Source organism: Hyposmocoma kahamanoa, unplaced genomic scaffold (assembly GCF_003589595.1).
Source record: "Hyposmocoma kahamanoa isolate Upper Pololo Valley unplaced genomic scaffold, ASM358959v1 93, whole genome shotgun sequence".
Lineage (NCBI taxonomy): Eukaryota > Metazoa > Arthropoda > Insecta > Lepidoptera > Cosmopterigidae > Hyposmocoma > Hyposmocoma kahamanoa.
The window spans coordinates 3,919,396-3,941,422 of NW_020654810.1; the positions used below are offsets into that span (position 1 = coordinate 3,919,396).

General features: G+C 34.9%; 1 protein-coding gene across 2 annotated transcripts in view; it reads right to left on the reverse strand.

Moving 5' to 3' along the window:
* Positions 1-22,027, reverse strand: part of LOC113237188 (solute carrier family 2, facilitated glucose transporter member 1-like) — a 37,554-nt gene that overhangs the window by 10,763 nt on the left and 4,764 nt on the right. Inside the window, exons 2-7 of one of the 2 annotated variants that reach the window (XM_026473520.1) lie at positions 9,254-9,354; positions 8,646-8,881; positions 6,119-6,265; positions 4,292-4,452; positions 2,881-3,005; positions 882-1,022 (exon numbers count right to left, since the gene is read on the reverse strand). In XM_026473520.1, coding sequence (XP_026329305.1) covers positions 882-1,022; positions 2,881-3,005; positions 4,292-4,452; positions 6,119-6,157 — 466 coding nt within the window. In that variant the 5' untranslated portion in view covers positions 6,158-6,265; positions 8,646-8,881; positions 9,254-9,354. The remainder of the gene's footprint in view (positions 1-881; positions 1,023-2,880; positions 3,006-4,291; positions 4,453-6,118; positions 6,266-8,645; positions 8,882-9,253; positions 9,355-22,027) is intronic. The other variant, XM_026473519.1, reaches the window with a different exon arrangement.

Sequence of the window (22,027 nt, forward strand, 5' to 3'; positions counted from 1 at the left end):
TTTGTTACAAGAAAACAAAAGTAAAGCTTATACCCCTGCAATATGGTATCTTCTTGTTTGGAAAATTAAATTAATAACTAAAACTCGTCGTCGTTCAGCAATGAACCGCTAGATGGCAGCACATTGATTATAATTTCAATATAAAATCAAAACGTCGTAACTTGTGATAATAGGTATCGATAATATTGAAATTTCAATGATATGCAAGGTAAAGTTTAAATTATATTAACAATACAGAATTTGTAATTTCTTTTTAACTTTTTAACTACCAACAATCAATATTAAGATTTTGTAATGTTTCGGATTCGCTCTGGACCTTTTGGAGGGAAAAGTGTCGTTTTTATTTTGACTTTCAATTATTTTGTGAAATCTAGTTTAAAGTGGAATAGGATAGTGCTATTGTGCCTTAATCGAAGATTAAAACGCGAAATTATACGAATCTCGAACTAAAATACACTTATCGGCCCGTTTTAAGAAACCCCGAGTCAATCCAAGCACGCCGCCTCAAATTGCCTATCCTCTTTGTGGCGGCCATATTTACAGAAACATAATTAAACTTCATGTTTAGGCTGATGGCTTTGCCAAAGCCTTAATAAATTTAAAAAAAAAATTTTGTAATGTTTCAAATTAAGAATGTATTAGTTTTGGCGACATCGGTTTTGATAGTAATCGAGGCATATAGCACTTCCATTGTTTTTTTTTCTTCCGTGATCCATAATAAATGACATATTATTATTATTATTTGTTTTTAATCTTAGGTTGTCCAATTATGCATTGCATGAAACTTATTTTGGATCCAGCTCTCCGGTTGACTAGTAAAGAATGCCTAAAGACATAAAGTCCGCCATTTGTACTGTTTTGTGTGCAATAAAGTAACTTACCCAATATGAACTTGAGGCCCATGATTTGACCCACGAGCACGCCCACGTTGACGCCCATGGGACAGGCCACTCCCATGGTGCCTGACAGGCTCAGCGGAGCCAGCTCCGATAGATACATTGGGACAATGCTTGTTGTTAAACCTGTCAACGTTTTACAATAACTTAGCCCTTGTACTGTCAAGTGGGTTAGGGGAATCATGCTTAACCTTATTTATCGCAAAACACTTTTTTTTAATAAGCTGGAAAGATCGATACCTTAAATGAGCACTAAGCCAACTTAATTTTAGGACCTGTTATATTTTCATTTTGGTTTTTGTTTCTTTTTTCACAAAATTAATTTATTTCTTATTTATTGAGATATTGTATCTGTGAAATAAGTTCACAAGTTTTGTTATGAATATAAAGATCCAACACACAGAATTTTTTTCTCATCAACCCAGTGTCTTTTTTTAAATTTCGTTTTTTGTTTCATTTTTATTTCTCAAACTTCGGGGAGCATATTATTAGTTAATAAATATGGCCGTTAACAAAAATAATATAAACTGATAAAAAAATAAAGTTCTAGAAATAGAGACGAAGTGAGGACCATACATCCCTGGCAATTGGGCCGTATGTCACTTTTAAATATCAACTCTCGTTTGCGCTGAAATCACAAATTAGACAGGTGATATAGTACAGCGCCAACAACTGAGCACGTCTGTGTGTACGTCTCCGTATATTCCAAAAATATTCTGTATTGATTGTAATAAAGATAATAACAGATAAGATAAATATCTCTAACAATGAGGGGCTATTCCATTCGGTGGAGTGGGAAAAACATCTAATTACAAAATAAACGGAATCACATTTCATCGGTAATTAAATATTATATATGTAATTTTTCAATTTTCGTCCATTATAGCAAAGCCCAAGATAAACTGGTCGTTTTGAAGTGAAACAATTGACGACACCCGTCGTTTCCGTCAGGATGGCTGGACCAAACGAGATATACAAATCAAACTGTGCTCATTATTTACTACCTATTGTCTACTATTTAGTACCTTTATTGACATATGTTCTAGCTTTGCGTTAACGAAAATATTAAAGAAATAGAGTGGTCAGCCATTCTGACGTCAGGTTGGCTGGACTACTTTACGTTTTTCATGGTTCTAGCAGTATATAATTTACTTTTTATATAACTATTTACTACCTAAACATACTTTTTTCTCACTATGTTAGGAAGCTTCTATAAAAAGTTATTTAAAAAAAATTATGAAACGCCTTTGCAAAAATTATCATCTAAAGAAGACAGTTTATCTTCTCCGTGTAATTGTTAATAATAGTTTTGCAGGCGCTTAGACTATGCTGCTATTGAGCACAGTTTGATTAGTATATCACGTTTGGTCCAGCCATCCTGACGGGCACCACCCGTCAGTTGTTTCGAATTCGGGCTGACCTATCGGAGCGCAGTAGTCACCGTAATGATTTAAGCGGAATAGTTTTCAAACAAATTAAGTGACATTTCGTCTCTATTTCTGGTTATATACTCTCATCGAGTATATTAGTAGTATTGGAGGTATCGAGATAGAATATCAGTTCTGGTTTTAAGTGAGTAAGCATTTTTTAAATGATTTTTATATTTGTATTTGATTCAATTTATAACACATTTCAATGTATTATGTGGTCAGTCATAGGGATCAGACGATCTCCGTGATTGAGTGGCTTGCACACCGATTTTGATGTTGTCGCCATCTCCGAGGTCCCAGGTTCGATTCCCGGCAAGTCACTGTGTATAAATTTAGAAATAACTTTTCTACATTGTTAAATACAAAGAACACAAAGAAAAAATTATCCGACCCAACAGGACTCGAACCTGCGACCACGAGATTCCGTCCCCGTTGCTTTACCAACTAAGCTAGAGGTCGAGTTTTCCTCACCACTTTCTATATTGTCTCGGGTCTAGTTACTTATTTACAGAGCAACATATGTGAAGTGGTCTCATTTTGTCTAATGAACTCACCGCCGGCTAGCCCGACTATTAGACGGCCCAAAATGAGCATCTCGACGGACTTGGCGGCGCGGCAGAACACGAATAGAAGCGCACCCACTAGAGATAACTGGCTGGTCACTATCGTCGCCTTGCGCCTGCGCATCGTCAACAAAACGGGCTTATTATTATTTCACAATTTAGTTAATTAATTTATGTAACATTACACTAACGATCTCAGTGGCCCAACGGTTTATACTTTGGACGCTGGATGAGGATGTCCCCGGTTTGATTCCCAATACGACCAAATTGAGAAAGAAACTTTTTTAAATTGGTTCTGGGCTGAGTGTTCTGGGAAGTGTCCCGGAGTGAATTACGTTGGTTTGGTACTCATAGTACTGGGAATTCCCTAGTTAAAAAACAAAGATATCTTCTGAAATATCGTATGCAACAGTCACTTGTTTATAGAAGGTGTAAAATATTTTTTAATTGAGATTTGGCTACAAGACAATCAGCTTAAAACAAACAACAAAAAATTAAGAATTGTAAATCATTCAGGTGTCTCACTCTTAAATGGACGTAGTTAAACAAAAAGGATCCAATCCACATCCACTGACTTTCGAGATATGGCAGTTTGAAGTTTAAAAGTGATTCTCACTCTTGTTTTATTTTCAAAACTTATAATGTCATGTAACTCCAGAGATATTTATTTATGTTTATATGTTGGATTTTTTGCTGATCTAAGAGATTAGACTTTAGGAACAGTTTAGTACATATAACTCATTATTTAATAATTTTGTGGAATGGATCCTTTTTGCTTAACTACGTCCAAATGATCCTTCAAATAATTTTGAAAAAGCACTCGATTACTCCATTTAATTTCGTATCTTTAACCAACCACAGAAGACCTGCATGTACGCAACTGCGCACCGCACACTCGCATATATTCTAGTGCTTCCTGGGCACATTAATTTAGTTTAAACTCTACTTTGCATTACTTCGCCATATTAACCTGTTCACCATCATCCTTACCCTTCAAAACCGGAACGCAGTAATGTCTTTTTTCATATCAAATAGAATTTAGTACATACTTCGTCGCCTTACTTTCTCAAATTCGTATCTTAAAGGACAAAGTTACTGAAATGCAAAAAATGGCTTGTATATAAAAATTTTACAGGATGATTTCACATCGCATTTCCATTCGCAGAAAGTTTTGCTCTGTTTTTATTTTCTCCTGAATAATCATTCTTTATAAGATACGAGGTTCAGAAAGTAAGGCATCGATTTATACCAATGATATTAAACTTGTAAACAAATTTGTACAGTTTTTTAAAGTCAAGTTCCAAAATAATTTCATTCCGTTCCGCATCAACGTAAATTAGCCTTATTCTATTACGACGAAAAGATAAGATACAGCTGTCAATAAATGGAGGAGCCAACCCACCTGCCAAGCTTGTTGGCAAGCACTGCGCCCAGCACGGAACCAGTACATCCTCCAATTATGAATATAGACACTATGCACGACCATAACACGTTCAGCCACCGCTCGTTCAAGGACACGTCGTATCTACTTAACAAACTTTCGCTGCAAAAGCTCTTTATAACCTGCAAATAAATTTTAAAAGTTTATTAGTAAATGAGTAGCACCGATTTATTTATATAAGTATTAAAACCCACATTGTAGTATTTAGTTAAGGTATTCTGGCAACCTCAACGAAAAGACAGACCGGTTGGCTGCGATAGTGTGACTATTCATAAAGTTAATTGGTACAACAAAAATGCTACCGCAAGTAATGTCGTGGCATGTGTTTGTATCACAAAACATACCCAAACGTTTCGAGTTCTTAGGTTTTCGCGATTGTTACACATAGGAAATGAAACTATTTTTCCGGATTTAAATCGGAAATATACGCGATATAACAAATATACGCGATTTAAATCCGGAAAAATAGTTTCATTTCATATCCAAACGTGTCAAATGTCAATTCCAAAAAAAAAAATCACAAACCAGATCATTTTCCCAAAGATTTTTCATAGTGTTTACTTTCTTTTCTCACTGTTGCCAAAATTATGAATCAGCTTGTATAATTGTCGGGTAATTAAAAGATAATGTAATTATCATAATAATTACTTTCGGTAATTTCGAACCATTTTAATTTGAAACTTTCGACACTAAATTAGAGGAAAAACAGTCAAAAGTTACTAAGTACAAAAAAATTATTACAACGGCAACACGAAATAGTGGTTTAATGGAAACACTGTTTAAAGTTGCAACCCTGAGCTGGGGGTCGATTCAGAACCTTACGATAACTCAATTGTCGACCGATTTCTTTTCATTTTTATTCACAACACCCGAATCGAACGTCAAACTGTAGTATTCGAAACCGAACCGAAATGACGTCACACCCGTACTCGAACTTCTTGACCGGCCAAAGCAACAAACGTTATTCAGCACACAGTTATCCAATGAAAGTTACAGAACGTCCTATTGTTTACAAAGCAAGAACGTAACATGGAAATCTCTTATTATTGCAAATAAATTTTATTAATTTTTTTTTATGCAAGAGTAATGCATTTCTATATTTGTGGTTAAAGAATATTTATTTCTCTTAAGAATATAAATTCACTTACAGAGAAAATTTAAGATCTTACTTCAAAACTTAATAGTAAAGCGCACTAAAATCTATACAACCATCACCATTCACGGCGTATTAAGAAAAATAATGTAGGTAGACAAAAATTAAAATCATACGTTTTGAGTTGAATTTATCTACAATTAGTTCCGATGAAGGTAGTTGCACGATGCGGCCGGCATTCACACGCAGCAAACAAAAACATGGATGTAAGAATTATGACTTATCCATCCCGCATCTAGATATGGCATAGACAGAATTCACTTTTTGGTTTTTTTTTTTTTCACTTTTAGGACAATTATTTAGTCACATGATTTATTTGTTTTATTTATTTATTTTTCTATTTTAGACCTTTGAAGTCTTAAAAATGTATATAAAAGGATTTTCATTTTATATGCAATCTATTTCATCGACTAACTCCGTAAACGCTGTTGAATAACGATATCGTATCCGAATAGAACGTTTAACTCGAATATTCTGAATAGCTCGGAAAGCCACGATTCGAGAACGAAATCCAATCGAATGATTCGGTTGAAATATCGAAGAATTCTGAATCAGAGCCCAGAAAAGGTAAACATGAATCCTGCTAATCGTATTTCATTGTAATTAACCATGCCCTTGTGATTAATGCGACGTACCTCAGCAGGAGTGTTGACCACGCCGATGTGGAAGCCCATCGGTAGAGAAGAGCCGAGCGTTGTCGCCACCCCAGCCAGGATGAGCCATAGCGACCATGAGCCTTTGTAATAGTGAGAGTGAGTTAGCTGCTGGTGTTCGTTGGAAGTCTGTAATAGATATTACTTAGATCTATAAAAATGGTAAGTAAGAAGTAAATTAATTTGCTACCCTGCGAAATCAGTGAAGGGTAAATATTGCAAAAATGACTGCGCTTGTGATGAATATTTTTTTCGTGCAATTCATTTTCCCACTCTCCCTCCGCATAAAATTAATAAAACAAATTATACAAACGCAACCTGAGTAGTAGTATTTTAACCATCACTGGTTTCGTAGAGTAGCAAATTATGACAGAGTAGTATTATTAGATTTGTTTTGAACTGATATTCAATAGTTTTTTTGTGAAATCACTCCACTAGTTTCTTATAATTATTAACACAAAGGCGAACCCTTAGAAAAAGTTCCTTCGATCCGGCCGGATTTGAACCGACGGCGTCTTTTAGCAAACTATGGCAGACACTATGCCAACTACGCCAAGGAACAAACCAGCGGAGCTTACAAATTTTTCTACGTGCTCATTTGTCGAATCTTCGTATTTATTGCCGTAGCGCCATCTATGAGAAATCTATGAAAGTCTTTCGTCACCCAGTTAGGCAGCTTTACAGCTACCAGGCCTGGCTAGAGATGTCGCTATTTTCTGTAATTAAATTTGTATTGAATTGATATTCTATTATTTTTTTATGTGAAATTACTCCACTAGTTTGTTATAATTATTAATACAAAGATCGAACACTTAGAAATAATTCCATCGATCCGGCCGGATCGAGAGCTAACGCTGCTATCAATCCGGCCGGATCTTCACTCGTATAGTAGCAAATTTTTATTTTATTAACATGGATTTCCGCAAAGTACCGCCTGAATCTATTAAATATTTAGATCATTTAATAATAATAAAAAAAATATTCCAGTCAATACAGTGGAAAGACTGGCAAAATGCCAGGTGTCCAAAGCCCGAGAGTATTCGTTTTTGATTTTTTTGCACTTATTCAACATTAACCCATTTTAACGTTCCAATGCTGGGGACGGGTCTCCTCTCAGGTTTAGGCCAAAATCCGCCACGCTGACCCAATGCGGATTGGGGACTTCACACGTTTTCGTGCAGGTTACCTCATAATATTTTTTCTTCAGCGAAAAGCTCGTGGTAAATTTCAAATTAAATTTCGCACATCAATTCCGAATAACTCAAGAGGCGCAAGCCCGGATTCGAACCAGCAGCTTTTGCTCGAGAGGTAGTAGGTCAAACCATTAGGCTACCACAACTTTGTACTTCTCATCATAACAAATACTAATAAACAATTAGTAAGACCACCAACACAGACCCTTGAGGTATTTAAAATGTGTCACGTGACGTTTGACAAATTAAAATTATAATCTTGGTAGGTAGCTGAAGATCATAGATTACGAGTAGACATAGTAAGCTGCTTATTTTTTAAACTTTAACAAGGTATGCTTTTTTAAAAAGCGTGCTTACAAAACAGCTTTTTACGTCATTGACTTACAAATAAATGGACGACGGGTCTAATACACAAACCACGAAAAAAATGTCCCAAGTCAACCTATTTAAACGTAGTGACATGTAAAGGAATATGAAAAAGCTAAAACGTTGAATTTAAATTGTAATGTCATCGCAGTACTGTCTAATTTTGCTTGCTTCGCTGTCAGTCGAACAAACGAAGACCAAAGCGTGAATGACGCTCTGTATACGATTTTAACGCCCTATAAGTTCGGACTCTTTTAGCGCGGACCCGACGTCCATATAATTGTAAGTACGAGTTTTATTTTTATTTATAAAATTATTCACATTGATGAATTTCTTTCGGAAACATAGATGGCGGGACTTGAAACATGTAAAAAATGAAACTGTTGAGTATTGAACTGGCCAACGCTTACGCTTAAATTGAAAAGCGTGCTTGTGTGCTTTTTTTAAGTGCTTGTCTTTTAAACGCACACTTTTAATTAGAGAAACCACAAACTTAAGCGTTCTTGTGTGCTTTTTTAAGTGCTTTTCGTTTAAACGCACACTGGTAATTAGAGAAACCACAAACTTAATTTTTCAAAGATCTCTTATCTATAATAAAAAATATGCCCCTGTATCGGCAACGTAGTGTGCCACATATGATGACCTTCGATACATTCTTGCTAATGAGTAAAAATATACTCGTTTGCAGCAGTTTTTCTGTAGTGCATATTGGTCACTGTCAGAGTATTTAGTAACACATTTATTTAGTTACGGACGTCATACTGCGATTAAACAATGTACTAGAGACGTCGTAAGTTATATACAACTACAATACGGAATTAACATATCTAAAATCATCTTAATACTTTAAATAGTAAAATGATATAATACATTGTAGCCCCAGGGTCTAATGCTTAATTATTACTGTTAGATAATTTAAAATATATTTTCATAAAAAAATTTCTACTTACGAATTTCAATGCAATCTTCTTAAAAAAATCTACCCATATTTTGAATCTTAAATCTAAAATATTTTATATGTAGAATCACAAGGCACGACATAGTAACGCTGTGGCAGCCGCTCCGATGTCCACTGCGGCTGGAAGCACCGAGCAGATTGCGAATAACGGCCAGTACCAGTCGCAAAGCCAGCTCTCCAGAACGAAATATGAGAGCGCGATCATCGCGAACCCGTGACACGATATCGCTGATTTATTGTTAAGGAATTAACGCTCGACTGAAGATAGCCTCGGAGATGGCTGCCTATTATAGACAGCAAATAAAAATAACATTCTTTTTTTTAAATGATGGCAGACGCGCGGCCGCGCCGCACATATCAGTGTGCCAGGGTTCATATGAACTCGTACATTACAATTCCTGAGTACGGAACGCTTCCGCGGCCGCCTGTCTGGCCTTAGCATTACTCGGTCTCGAAAATGCTAAACAATCGACGAGATCGAAATTCCCGAGATAAGCAGTAGCCATTATTAACCTGTTGTTACAGTGAAATGTTAATAGGTGATAGACAAGGTTGCGCAAAGCGATCAATAAAGGAGATAGAGAATGTTATAAAGGATACAGATGAGAGATGTATTAGATGCAAACATGGTTAGTCCCAAGATGAACGTGAACAACTCAAACAGAACGAGTGCTACGCCCGTCGCGAATCCTGCTACCAACCTGTAATAAGGTTTGTCATGAGTCAACGGCAAGAAAAATCACCATACATATTAACGCAGGCTTGAACCGGTCAGAAAAATCTTTCTATAAATACATGCGATATAGTCATCTCGAGTTCTTAGATTTTCCACGTTGTTACACATTGGAAATGAAACTATGTTTTCGGATCTAAGTCGCGTATATTAAGAAACAAACAAACCAATGTTTCGGATCCTTTACAGGTCCCATGGTCACGGCTGACTGAGATGGTAAGTCATCGATCATTGAATTGATCGTAAATTACCTTATTTTTCTCTTTATTTACAGTCGTCTTCACTAGTTTTGTTCCCGCTGGTGACAAATGAGAAAAAAGAAACCTTGTCACCAGGTGGTGATAAATGGGATAATAAAATCTCAGTTGTAGCCAGTAGTGATTCCCACTGGCGAGAAATGGAATTAAAAACCATATGTTGCCAGCTCTACAAATCCCTATACCTGTTACTAGCATTTCTATTCACTGGGGGGGTCTACTCCTTTTCTATGTCCGAAACCAAATTAAAAAACGTATGATGCGATTGAAGTTTCATACATGACATTGTCTTTTGTTTGGGTTGATTATTACTTTTTTTTAACCGACTTCTAAAAAAAGGAGGGTTTTCAATTGGCTTTTCGGTTTTTTTTTTTTTTTTTGTATGTATGTTACGCGATAACTCCGGTATTTGTGAACCGATTTTCACGATTCTTTTTTTGTTGGAAAGGGGTACCTTCATAGTGGTCCCATTTCATTTTGAAGAAAATCATCCACCTCTGAGGGTAGCTGATCACGCATGAACATTCATTTTTATAAATAGCGCCTAAATTTTACTTAAGGAGCAATTATTTTAATGGTTGGTTTTGCTATTCTCCAATTCAAGGCGTTTTTCTCTCTCAATATATACTTTGAGTAGTGAGAATCGATTTTTATTATCTCCTGTGGCAAGTCCTGTATAGTGGCGAACTAGGGGATATTTCAATAAAACTTGGCAAACAGATGTAATTCCACGTACTTTTAAGGCCGGTTTTTTTAGTACTCTGTACTGAGATTATTTCGTACGAAATAGACCCCCTGCATGGTCGGTGTAGAATCGACACCTTGTAAGTGATTTCGATGTAATTTAAAAAAAATGTATTGTAAAAATTTATTGGCGTATTTTGTTTGTAGTTTTAGGCGTTTATTTTTTAAGGTTAAAACACCATTTTCGATTGCCTTACAAGTTAAAACATACATCCAAACTGTACGAGTTAAAACGCCCAACTGATGTACTCATAACGTGGCCATTATATTTTACCCACAAGCCTCTCGTTCTGTTTTAAAAATAAGTAAAACACATGTTTCTGATATTTACAATAAGTTTCATGAATAAAAAAATGTAAAAAGAACTTAAATTTTTAATGATTACCAATTTAAAAAATAAAGGAATCTTGTGTAGTCTGATGGACTATCTTTTTTTAATGTCACGTGCTTCCTGTTTTGTCAAAGCGGGACATTGTTCTGTGTTTTGAGGATAGCGGGACACGTACGTAAGATTACGTTAGGTATTTACCAAACGATGATTGGTAATACGTACTAGAACTTCTCAAGTTATCCAGTTAATGGGTAGAAATATTATATCAATTATTTAAAAAAATATACATATGATTAAATTTTTATTGAATTGATATTCAATTAGTTTTTGTGAAATTACTCCACTAGTTTGTTATAATTATTAATACAAAGATCGACCACTCAGAAAAAATTCCTTCGATCCGGCCGGATTCGAACCGACGTCTTCTTGCATACCGTGCCAGACGCTATACCAACTAAGCCACGGAACGAACCAACGGATCTCACGAATTTTTCTATGTGCTTGCGTCGTATCTTTGTATTTGGTCTTTCAACGACTTTTTAGTCGTAGCGCCATCTATGAGAAGTCTATGACAGATTTATCATCCAGTTAGTACCTTTACAGCTACCAGTCCTGGCGAGAGATGTCGCTATTCACTGTATTAATTAAATTTTTATTGAATTGATATTCAATTATTTTTTGTGAAATTACTCCACTAGTTTGTTATAATTATTAATACAAAGATCGAAGGAATTTTTTCTGAGTGTTTTTTTCTGAGTGTTCGATCTTTGTATTAATAATTATACATGTGATACTAAAATGAAGAGGCACGTATCAAGAGGCACGCTAACCTTGCCTTTTATTATTTATAATCAGAAAAAAACTTAAATGTGGTTAAAAAGAATGTGGAATCAAGACGATTTATATTTTTAATTCAATAAATAAAATTTGAAAATTGCAATATTTTCAATCTGTTATGTAAGCACCAAACGCACCACGTGACGTCATATATAGGTAATGAAAGAGAATAGGATGGAATACGTTTACTTGCCAGAATACAGTAATGGTAAATTTGTATTTGAGAATTCTTAGTATTCTTTATTACTACAGAAGCAATGTGTCAAAAGACATTTTGCCAATTGTAATTTAAAAGTATGTCCTTGTAACAATTTAATTTCATTTGGTAAATTATTGAAAATAATTAAATACGTGTTGAAACAGTTTTTCTTATAAATTACTTTATGGCAGCGAGGTTGGTACAAAAGATTTATAGTTTTGGTTCTAGTTTGCCTTTGAATCATTTCACCGCGTCTTTTGAAATATTGAGGATAAGTTGTGACAAATACATCAAAGGCAGTATGATGTAGTTTTTCGTTGTTGATACGTCGCCGTAATCACCGTTCGCGTATTATCTTGTAAAAACTGTATAAATTTTGGATTGAAGACAGTGTATGTATACGTAAAATTCTCGCAAGTGGCAAGTGAGCACTTTGTCATAAATAATACAGTACAATATCATGGAGTCTGTTTATCTACCAATGACGTTACACGTTCTGAGTTGACATGTAATGCCGTTTGCGTGACAATATTTTAAATTACATTCGAGTTTTAGGGACTTGAAAAGCATTATTTACAAATATAAACGACTGACAGGGTCTATAAAAGCCCTCTGTATTATATTTTGTAACATCTTGTTAGCATTATGGAAAAGAGATAAAGTATTGAATATCATGTGGTTAAGATTTTAAATACTTTCTGGAAACTTGTCCCATTCCTTAACAAACGTCTGTACGAACATTATTTCATTAAAATGTAAACTCAAAATCCCTAGACTTATTTTAGAAGACAATATTATTTTGAAATCAGTCACATCGCACTGTTAATAAAATAGCGTATTAACTGAAAAAGTGGACTTTCTCAGAATCGATGAAGAACGAATTACTCACTTCCCGCAAAAAATCATTAAAATTTATATGTTATAGTTTACAATAGACACTTAAACAATTTCTCAAATATATTTAAAAATAAAATGGAAAAATTAATTTCATGTTTTTGAATAAGGATTATTTTGTCCAGAACTAGCTCACATACAGTGTGTCTCTTTTTGAGTTAAGCAGATGTCTTTTGATTGTTTCTTACAATATTCTAACGACGGTTTTTTTAACGTGTAGAGAATCAAATTTTACGCTCAGCAATGATATAATATTAAACTTCACATATTTTTAGTTACAACATATATGCTATAGTAATAGCAGTGCGACTTGTTCTTGTATTCACAGAAAAACGCTGATGTCTGAAATACAGATTATTAATTATCTAGTTCAGACACTTGCCCTAAATGCAATATTGCGAGCGTAACACTGTCAATGTGAAAATTGTCTGTAAGTTTCTGAAATAAATAAATTTAATACATATTAACGTTTTGTTTTCCTTGAAATAGACAACTGCAATCGATTATGTAAAGCGTTTAAACTATATTTTTATTTTTTAACGAAAATAAATCATACCGGTGTAAAATGGTCGCTTTTTTTTGGAGAACTAAGTAAACAACCCGAATTGTCCGTCGGACAGCTATTGACCGCTATATGGCAGCACATTTATTGAAATTGCAATATACTAACAGTCTACATCTTTTTAAGTTAAAAACTACGACCGATCATTTTCAAGATTTTATAGTGTTTATATGATTGTGTGAGTTTTGTTGAGTTTGTTTTATGTAAGACTGATTAAAAACACTCGTGACAAAATAGTGTCAACTTACAAGTAGTTACAACTGACTCTATAAAAAATCAATAAAAGGGGTCCAAGACTGACTATGACTAGACACTGGCAACATTCTCCAAGAAACGCCAGAATATAAACTAAAACCTAGCTGTTTTTGTCGTCACAAGTGTAAAAACTGTGTGTTACTAAATAATCTACAGATTATTTGAAAATATTCACGTACAATGACTCAATGAAGTTGAAAACAAAATATTTATTGGCGGAACCACAAATGTATTTAACGAGTAAATATTTACAATCCATTGATAAGGTCTCGGCACAAATTCAGAAATTTGCACGTACATCAATTTCAAGACATTAAAGTAATATATTATAATATACTAAGAGTTCGAAGAGGTTTCATACCCTTGACCCTTGGCTCATTTCCAGAAAATAAAACGTGTACGCCTTCGATCACAGGCCGCGGACATCAAACAACACAGGAAAATTGATATCGATAAAAATTTTCTTGCGATGCGCCCTTTTACCGAGACTGTACTAATCACGGGTCTAGCATTGGAACGCACTTTCCAGCCTTTAATCAGTTATCCCGTTTTATTGCGGAGTTTAAACCGAAATCTTACAAGAAACAAAGCGCCACACTGATTAATTTAAAAATATATTATATAAAAACACATACTACGCTGGCTGAAGACGACGAGACTGTTGAACCCATAAATTGATCTGCGGCAAACTTTTTTCGAAACTCCTTCCGCAGAAAAGACGCTTCGGTAAATTGCGACCACAGTGTAAGACAGTCGCGGACCCTTGGGAAGAATCTATTACGAATAGAAGAATTTAATCGATTTTTTATCGAGTAAAGCGATATCGGTAGATCGCGAACCACGGAACCGCACCCACTACGGCAGGCAAGACGCCGAGCTACCATAACACCTCGTGTTTTGTAAACTTCAGAGACAGTGCGATTGAATCCGGCTACCACTGGATGATAGGACGACAGACAATGCCCAGGGATGTCATTGAGAGAAAACTACAAGATGATTCTTTGTCTGGCAAAAAAAAAAAGACCTGTTGGTTTGCCAATGATACTACATAATTACAGTAGTCAATTTATTACATCTAAACCATTTGTTTAAATAAGTAATCACATAGATGCTTTAAGCCTTTGACAATGACCTGATAACTTTGTCTTCCTCAAAGGTAAACACGTTCACTTTACTCGTAATAATTATTGTCTATTGTATTCTCTATTGTAAACAACGTCGCTGCATCTGTTTATTTACACGATTGGTAAAGAAGTTGTGGGTGTTACTTAGATAACAATTTTCTTGTGTTTAACAAAATAAATTATAATGAATTAATTTTAGTGAATGAATTTTCTTATAGACGCTTTCTTGAACCAAGAACACAGCAAAGAAATTATTACGATCATGATGACACACGCGCTGTAAACGTTTCCGATGTTCATGACGCATTCATGATCATGTTGGTACTTATTATCAGGAACTACTCGCCGTTTCTGGCAACATTGAATCTTGTATTTTAATCCAGGTTAACGAGGACCCTAAAGCTTGCGAATTGAGTAACACTTCTTTTCAAGTGATCATAGAGCGCAAATAACATTCTTGGAAACCATAACCGATTTTATCACTAAAACCATATGATAAAGGCAAGACTCAAAGCTGTAAATAAATCTACCCTAAACCTGAAATTCCTCAAATTTGCAGCTTCGAATCCTTACTTTCCAATCGCATATCAGCTATCTGACCTCAATGGATCACGTTGTAGTAATAAGATTGAATAATCAAAAGCTCCTTACTCTGACGTTACAGACGTCATTGCCGGACCAAATGGAGTTATCGCTGCTGAATATCAAAGATGACGTCACCCGTCTGCGAATATCGTCACCATAACTACAATAGCTACTCTGCTAAAATGTTGTGACCATGATGAGACACCTGAAATGCTGTCCAATATTGAAGATCGGCAGAAGAATATTATGTCATAGCTTTCCATTCGAACGAGCAGTTTTCTTCTTCCTTCTTTGCACTCTAAGGGGGCTACCTGAAAGTACCTATTCGATTTTGATCTCGTGCCTACTAACGGGCGGCAGTGCGCTTGCGCTGCACACGGCAAAGAAGTGGAATACTCTACTAGGGCATCTATGTTCCCGAAAATATGGGGCTATTTAACGTTAGAATAAATAGGCATTCTTTCATTACAACATGGTGAGATGATAGTCAATCTTACATTAAAAAAATATAGTAAGGAATTAATAGACCGAGCCCTATAACCCACAAAGACATATGCAAGTCGAGTTCGCACACATGGCTCACAGTAACGGACATGAGGCATTGGCTGTTTAGTGTAAAAACACACAAGCTCATACGAACCACTGCGAACCGGTTTGCAGCCGATCTGCCGTGCTTTAGTTTACATTACGTGCTGTGATTATACACCTGGAGTTGTAGAAGTTGTAAGTGGAGTACGAAGTTTAGGTAAAATAATTTGTGCCTAGAAAACTATTTTGCTAATAATTCTAGTCACACAATTAGACGTCGAGGCATTCAGCATCACTCTGTCAAGCATACTACCGCTTCGAAAAAAATCGCAAACATTTCGGGGAAAAAAACAAGGCAAAGGAATGACTAAGTGCGTTTTGGACACGACAGCCCTTGAAGTTTAATCGTTTATGGAGAAACAGTAGACTGAACGCCTACAACGAATCCTAACTACACAATTTCTCTAATAACATTTAAGTACAGCAATACCAAATGCTGATACTATATCCTTAAAAAAATCGTTAAAATTTCTTATTTTCTTTTTTAGTGATTTTTTGGTGATGAAAAAGCTTTTTTAATGATTTTTTTTCAATGATTTTGTAACATAAAAAAAACTGCACCTGCATAAATTCAACCAGCCTGTCTAGGTTAACCAAACTGACATTTTCTCAAAGGTAAGAACAACAGCTGAGCTGCTTTTTCGGCTTGCAGTCTGTTTTTGGGGGTTTGTAAATTATTGGCGTCACGACGCGAATATCTGCAATGAATATCAGCATCAATCAATAGGGAGGCTGATGGGAATGCATTTTAGTTTATTCGGGTTATCCGCAGATGTGGATGCTGATGCTGATATGCGCAGTAACCCTGGTAGATACTATGTGAATTGCGATAAATAACAGGGCTTATCACTATATGTATAATTATATTTATATCATATCAATCATATTACTATATGTATAGTTTTCGCTGCGCATCACGCGTGGTTGACGGTCAAAGAGAAGCTGCAATTCTGGATTTATGTTTTTTCTTTAGTTACTTTTGTACTGTACAGCTCGGCACATACTCCAATACGAAAGTTTGTTGTAAGAATATAATGGATATTCAATTTAAACAAAACGTAAAGGATAGAAATGATATGTAGCAACAAATTATCCATTTGGTTTTAAAAGTATATTCACAAATCCCAAAGGCGAAGGTCAAAACCACGGTCTGTGGTTAAATCTAAAGGTCGCCTCAAGTTACAGCAACTAGGCGATTTCTTCTAAAAAAAGAGAAATTGGATTTTCTGCAAGTCATCGGTTCACCTTGTTGCCCACACTGCGTCATCCGACACTCGGTTACCACTCGAAAAACTTTTCGGTCTAATCGGGCATCTGCATAGTACAGTTTATTCTACGGCTACAGAATCTCTTGGTAAGTCACATAACTCAGTATCATAAGTCACGTACTTTGGTAAGTACATCAGTGGCGAGGCGTGAAACAATTGGCGCCTTGACGACAATTAAGCACAACATTATTAGCACAGACATACTAGTACACTTTATTTTACTGGTTAATTATCTTATTGTCTACACGTAAAATTGAGCATAAAATACTTACTTTAAAATATTTGATGATACGTGGAAAATTTGAAACAAAAATCGAGTTACGGGGACGCCTCGCCACCGATACACATTTATTATACATACATTTCACGTCTTTTGCCCAAAGGGATGGGCAGAGACTACAGCCTTCCATTTGCTACGATCCTGACACACACCTTTCGCCTCTTCAACAGGCATCAATGCTTTCATGACTTTCTTTCAGACAATCTAAATTTCGCCGTGGTTAACCCTTACCAACTTCCCGCTCACACTCGCCTCATACATTTTTTCTAGACCTCGCAAAAGCCTTTGACACTGTAAACATACCAATACTTTTAAACAAGTTAGAAGTATTTGGAATTAGAGAAAAGCAGCTCACACTTTTATAGGACTATCTTTCTGACAGAAAACAGCGCGTCACGATTGACAAAATAACGAGTGACGAATAGCCGGCTGAATATGGTGTCCCCCAAGGAAGCATATTAGGATCAATCATATTCCTTGTCTGTATTAACCAACTATGCGCTCTTCCCCTCTCTGGTGGCAAGATCATATCTTACGCCGATGATATAGTCTTATTATTCAGCGCTTCAAGTTGGAATCGAACATTTTCACAAGCTCAATTTGGTTTTAACTCAGTAACCGAGTGGCTCAGAGCGAATGCCCTTACACTGAATACTAGCAAGACGAAATATATGACTTTCTCATACAATATCTTCTTACAACCTCCTGCGAATGCTTTCTCAATAGTAGCTCACCATTGTACAAACCTTCGAACTCATGTAAGCCTCGTGCTTGTCCAACACTGGACAGCACAAGCAACATTAAATATTTAGGTATCATAATTGTCAAACATCTTAATTTCAAACACCATATTGTGGCGCTTACTTCTAGAGTTCGAAAATTGATATGTTTTTAAAAATTTAAGATATGCAGCTAGCGTCCCCCTTCTCAAATCAGTGTATTTAGCCCTATGTCAATCATTGCTACTTTACTGCATTACATCCTGGGGCGGTGCACATAAGACCACCCTGATAAACCTGGAAAGAGCGCAGAGAGCTGTTCTTAATGATTGAATGACATAATGGCACTCATTTGTTCCATTTGATTCCGTTACTTTAACCAACCACAGACGACTCGATACCTTTTCATCTTGTACACAACTCCGCACAGCAAACTCGCATACATTCTTTTGCTTCCTTGGTACATTCCTTCGCTTTAAATTAAACCACTTTGCATTATTTCGCCATGAATAGAATGTAAAAAGACCGTCAAATTGTGGCTTAAGGGCAAGACTTACAATGAAACAGAAGACTTGCTGGAAGTTATTTCATAATTATTATTATATAGGTAACCATTAATTTACTAATAATTTTATTTATTATAGATTGTCTATATTTATTGTTAAATATAGACAATCTATTTTTCAGCTGTAATATACAGAAAATTGCCGAAAAGATGCTCAAAATACAGGCATACATTTACTTAGTTTAGGCATCGCAATTACACATTAGGTTCTAATATTAAAATGTATAGCTTTACTATAAAGATGTATAATTTAGATTCCTCTCTTAATGCTTATTTGAATACTATAATAGCTTTATTTACATTTGTTTTACTTGTATTGTATTAAATTAAGTTACATTGTAATAAATTTATCTTTGTCTATAAATATGTTTCGTCAATCTTCTCTAATTCATCATCTCTACGTGTCCGAACCACCAGAGCACGCCCTTCTCCATCTTTACACTACATTTTGTATACGATGATTATATGAGCATGACATAATAAGATCAAGTAACTTGTCATAAAATATTTTTATGCAATTATGGAGAATTTTCCATGGTTATACGAGAGCGAAACAAGGAAATATGTTTCCAGCAACGTTAAAACACTGTTATTTACATCACAAAGAGCTACATAAGGTATATAAATATACTTTGTGTAAACGTATACACATGTAGAAAATCACATTGTGGCTGGTGTGGCATCCACTGTGGATTGCCCGATCATGCTACATTGCATGAAACTGCATTTAAAACCATGTCGATGATTTATTTGATATTTAATTTAATTTGTTTAATTATTCTATGTTTTTAAGTTGCCTTTTGTTTATTTTAATGTGTGTAAACCTATTGCATTATCTAAGCTAATATTATAACTGTAAAATATGGACTGTAGTTGTCTGAGAATAAATGATTTTTGATTTGATTAAGATACACGCGAAATTGTGGACAGATTTAAACTCTACCCTGTTGGCATATCGTTGAATGTTCAATACCTGTTGCAAGTTACGAGGTTTTGATTTTACATTGAAATTTTAATCAACTTGCTGCCATCTCGTTATTAATAGCTGAACGACGACGAATTCGATATGTTTACTTAATTCTTCAAAAAAGAAGCGACGATAATGAAGCGGCATAAGGTTTATTTGCGTTTGTCGTAACTAAAAAAATATTACGATAAACCGAACAGAAAATTAATAACCTGACCTCCGTTTAAAAAAAACCGACCTCTAAAGTCGTTCATCCCCTAGTTTGCCACCATTAGAGGTGGAATATTTTCTTGAAATTTAAATGGGACCACATATGAGGTACCTTCTTTCTAACAAAAAAAGAATCATCAAAATTGGTTCACAAACGACGGAGTTATCGCGTAACATACATACAAAAAAAAACATACAGACGATTTCAGAACCTCCTCTTTTTTTGAAGTCGGTTAAAAATAAGACTTAACGGTTATATGAAACACCACCATGGATAATATAGCAAGTGCGACCTTCATTTTTACAAAGTAGCAAAATAATCTAAAATATAAATCTACGATTTTTGAGGTTTTGTGCGAGATAATTTTTTTTTGTTTAGTTCTAGGAAAATAATTTTTTTTTTTTCTTCGTGAGTTTGTGATTGCAAAATTCTCATAATTTCTTCGATCACTGTTTTTTTTTCTCTCTAGAGTGCTTACATGTTTACATCTAAAAGTGTAAACTTAATTGACCTACTTCTCTGTTTATTTTAGTTATATTTGTATATAATTATAGTATACCATGAATAGATAAGTAAATAAATAATTGACACAACCATTAACGTATAAAGCGAAAGTGGCAGACTGAGCTTAAATATGTGGAACTTCGCGTACTGTTGGCACAAGTGCGACGCAAACTAAGCACTTGTACTGTATTTATTGTTCTGTGTAAACACTCGGAAACTCCCTATACTATTTACAGTATAGGGAATTCCGAGTTTGAGATCAAGTAACTGGTATGATTCTTTGAACATTATAATAACATAGTATTGATAGCCGTCTTCACAAAGTCAAAAAATCATTTAAGGGGCAATCTTCTATAACAAGATTCCGGTTGATATACAAAATTTGCCTTTCACGAGGTTTAAAACTATAGTGAAACAAAAACTTTATACTAAAGGTTATTATACAACTTCTGCGTACTTGGATGACAAAAATTCGTGGTATTAACCCGTTTCGCTCATGGAGGTAGTCTCGATCTCTGATGTTTCAAATAAAAAAAAATATTGTAAATGTTATTTACAAAGAGCAACCCCTAGAGTTTCTTGCTCATTCTTCTCAGGGGAATCTCCTTTACGAATGAGCGGTAGAGTTTAACCATTGTGACGATTTCAAGTGTAATAATGCTTACCTATGAAATAAAGATTATTTTGAATTTGAATTTGAGGTACTTTTGAAATTCAATGTTGTGATTAGTGTCATAATAAGCTACATATATGAATAAATATGCATAAGCTATATGCTGCATGTATGATAGGTATTGGTATTAACTACATTATTTATTTAACTTTCTTTTAAGTTTACTAGTGCACTATTTAAAAAAGTATAAACAATCTTTTTCTAAGAATGTTAATTTACATTTTTTTTCTTTTAAATGTACCTTTTAGCCCCATCGAAATAATCGATGATTCCGCCAACGTCAAGTTAAGGGAGGCACGTGTTTATTATTCAGAATTTGACCACTAAATTTGATGATAGACAAACTTATAAATCATAATTAAGTAGTTACCATGACAATTAGTAAACAATACCAATGTCACATGTCGCGAATGCAGTGTGTTTTCCAGCAAATGCTGATTAGTGACCCCTTTGTTACTGCAGCTGGCACCTCACAATGTTTATAATATTTAGTGTCTTTTTTTGTATTTATGTTGCAGCCGTATTGTATAAAGCGCCATATTACATTCCGGCTAGCCACTTTGCAAAACGGCTGTTTTCTAAAACGGCTCCCTCTTGTTCAACCGGATTGCAATTCGCCTAAAAAAAAGTACTTGGCAATGTATATATATAGCACGTGGCGTTTCACAAAGCGGCTAAGAGAATCGTATGTGTGTTCTCTAATATTATTTAATAACAAAATATTCCACATTTATAGTTCAGTTCAAGTTCATTACTTAACCCCTCGTAACTTATCACATTTTGTTACCAATACAAATATGAAACTTATATAAAATTATATATAGTTAAGTAACCTATTGATTTGAGTTTTATATAGGAACCTTAAGAAGTAAGTTACCGTAAATTTGGCCACAAGAGTTCTACATAAATATAATTGAACATACACAAACATCAAAACAACTGATATCAAATAAATAAAATGTCATTTACCTTTTCCTGTTTATCAGTAATGTTAATTGCAAAATCATTCTTTCATTTGGTTCAATAAAAATTCTAATAAAGAGAGAGATAATGGTACGTTTTATGCAATTGAACAAGG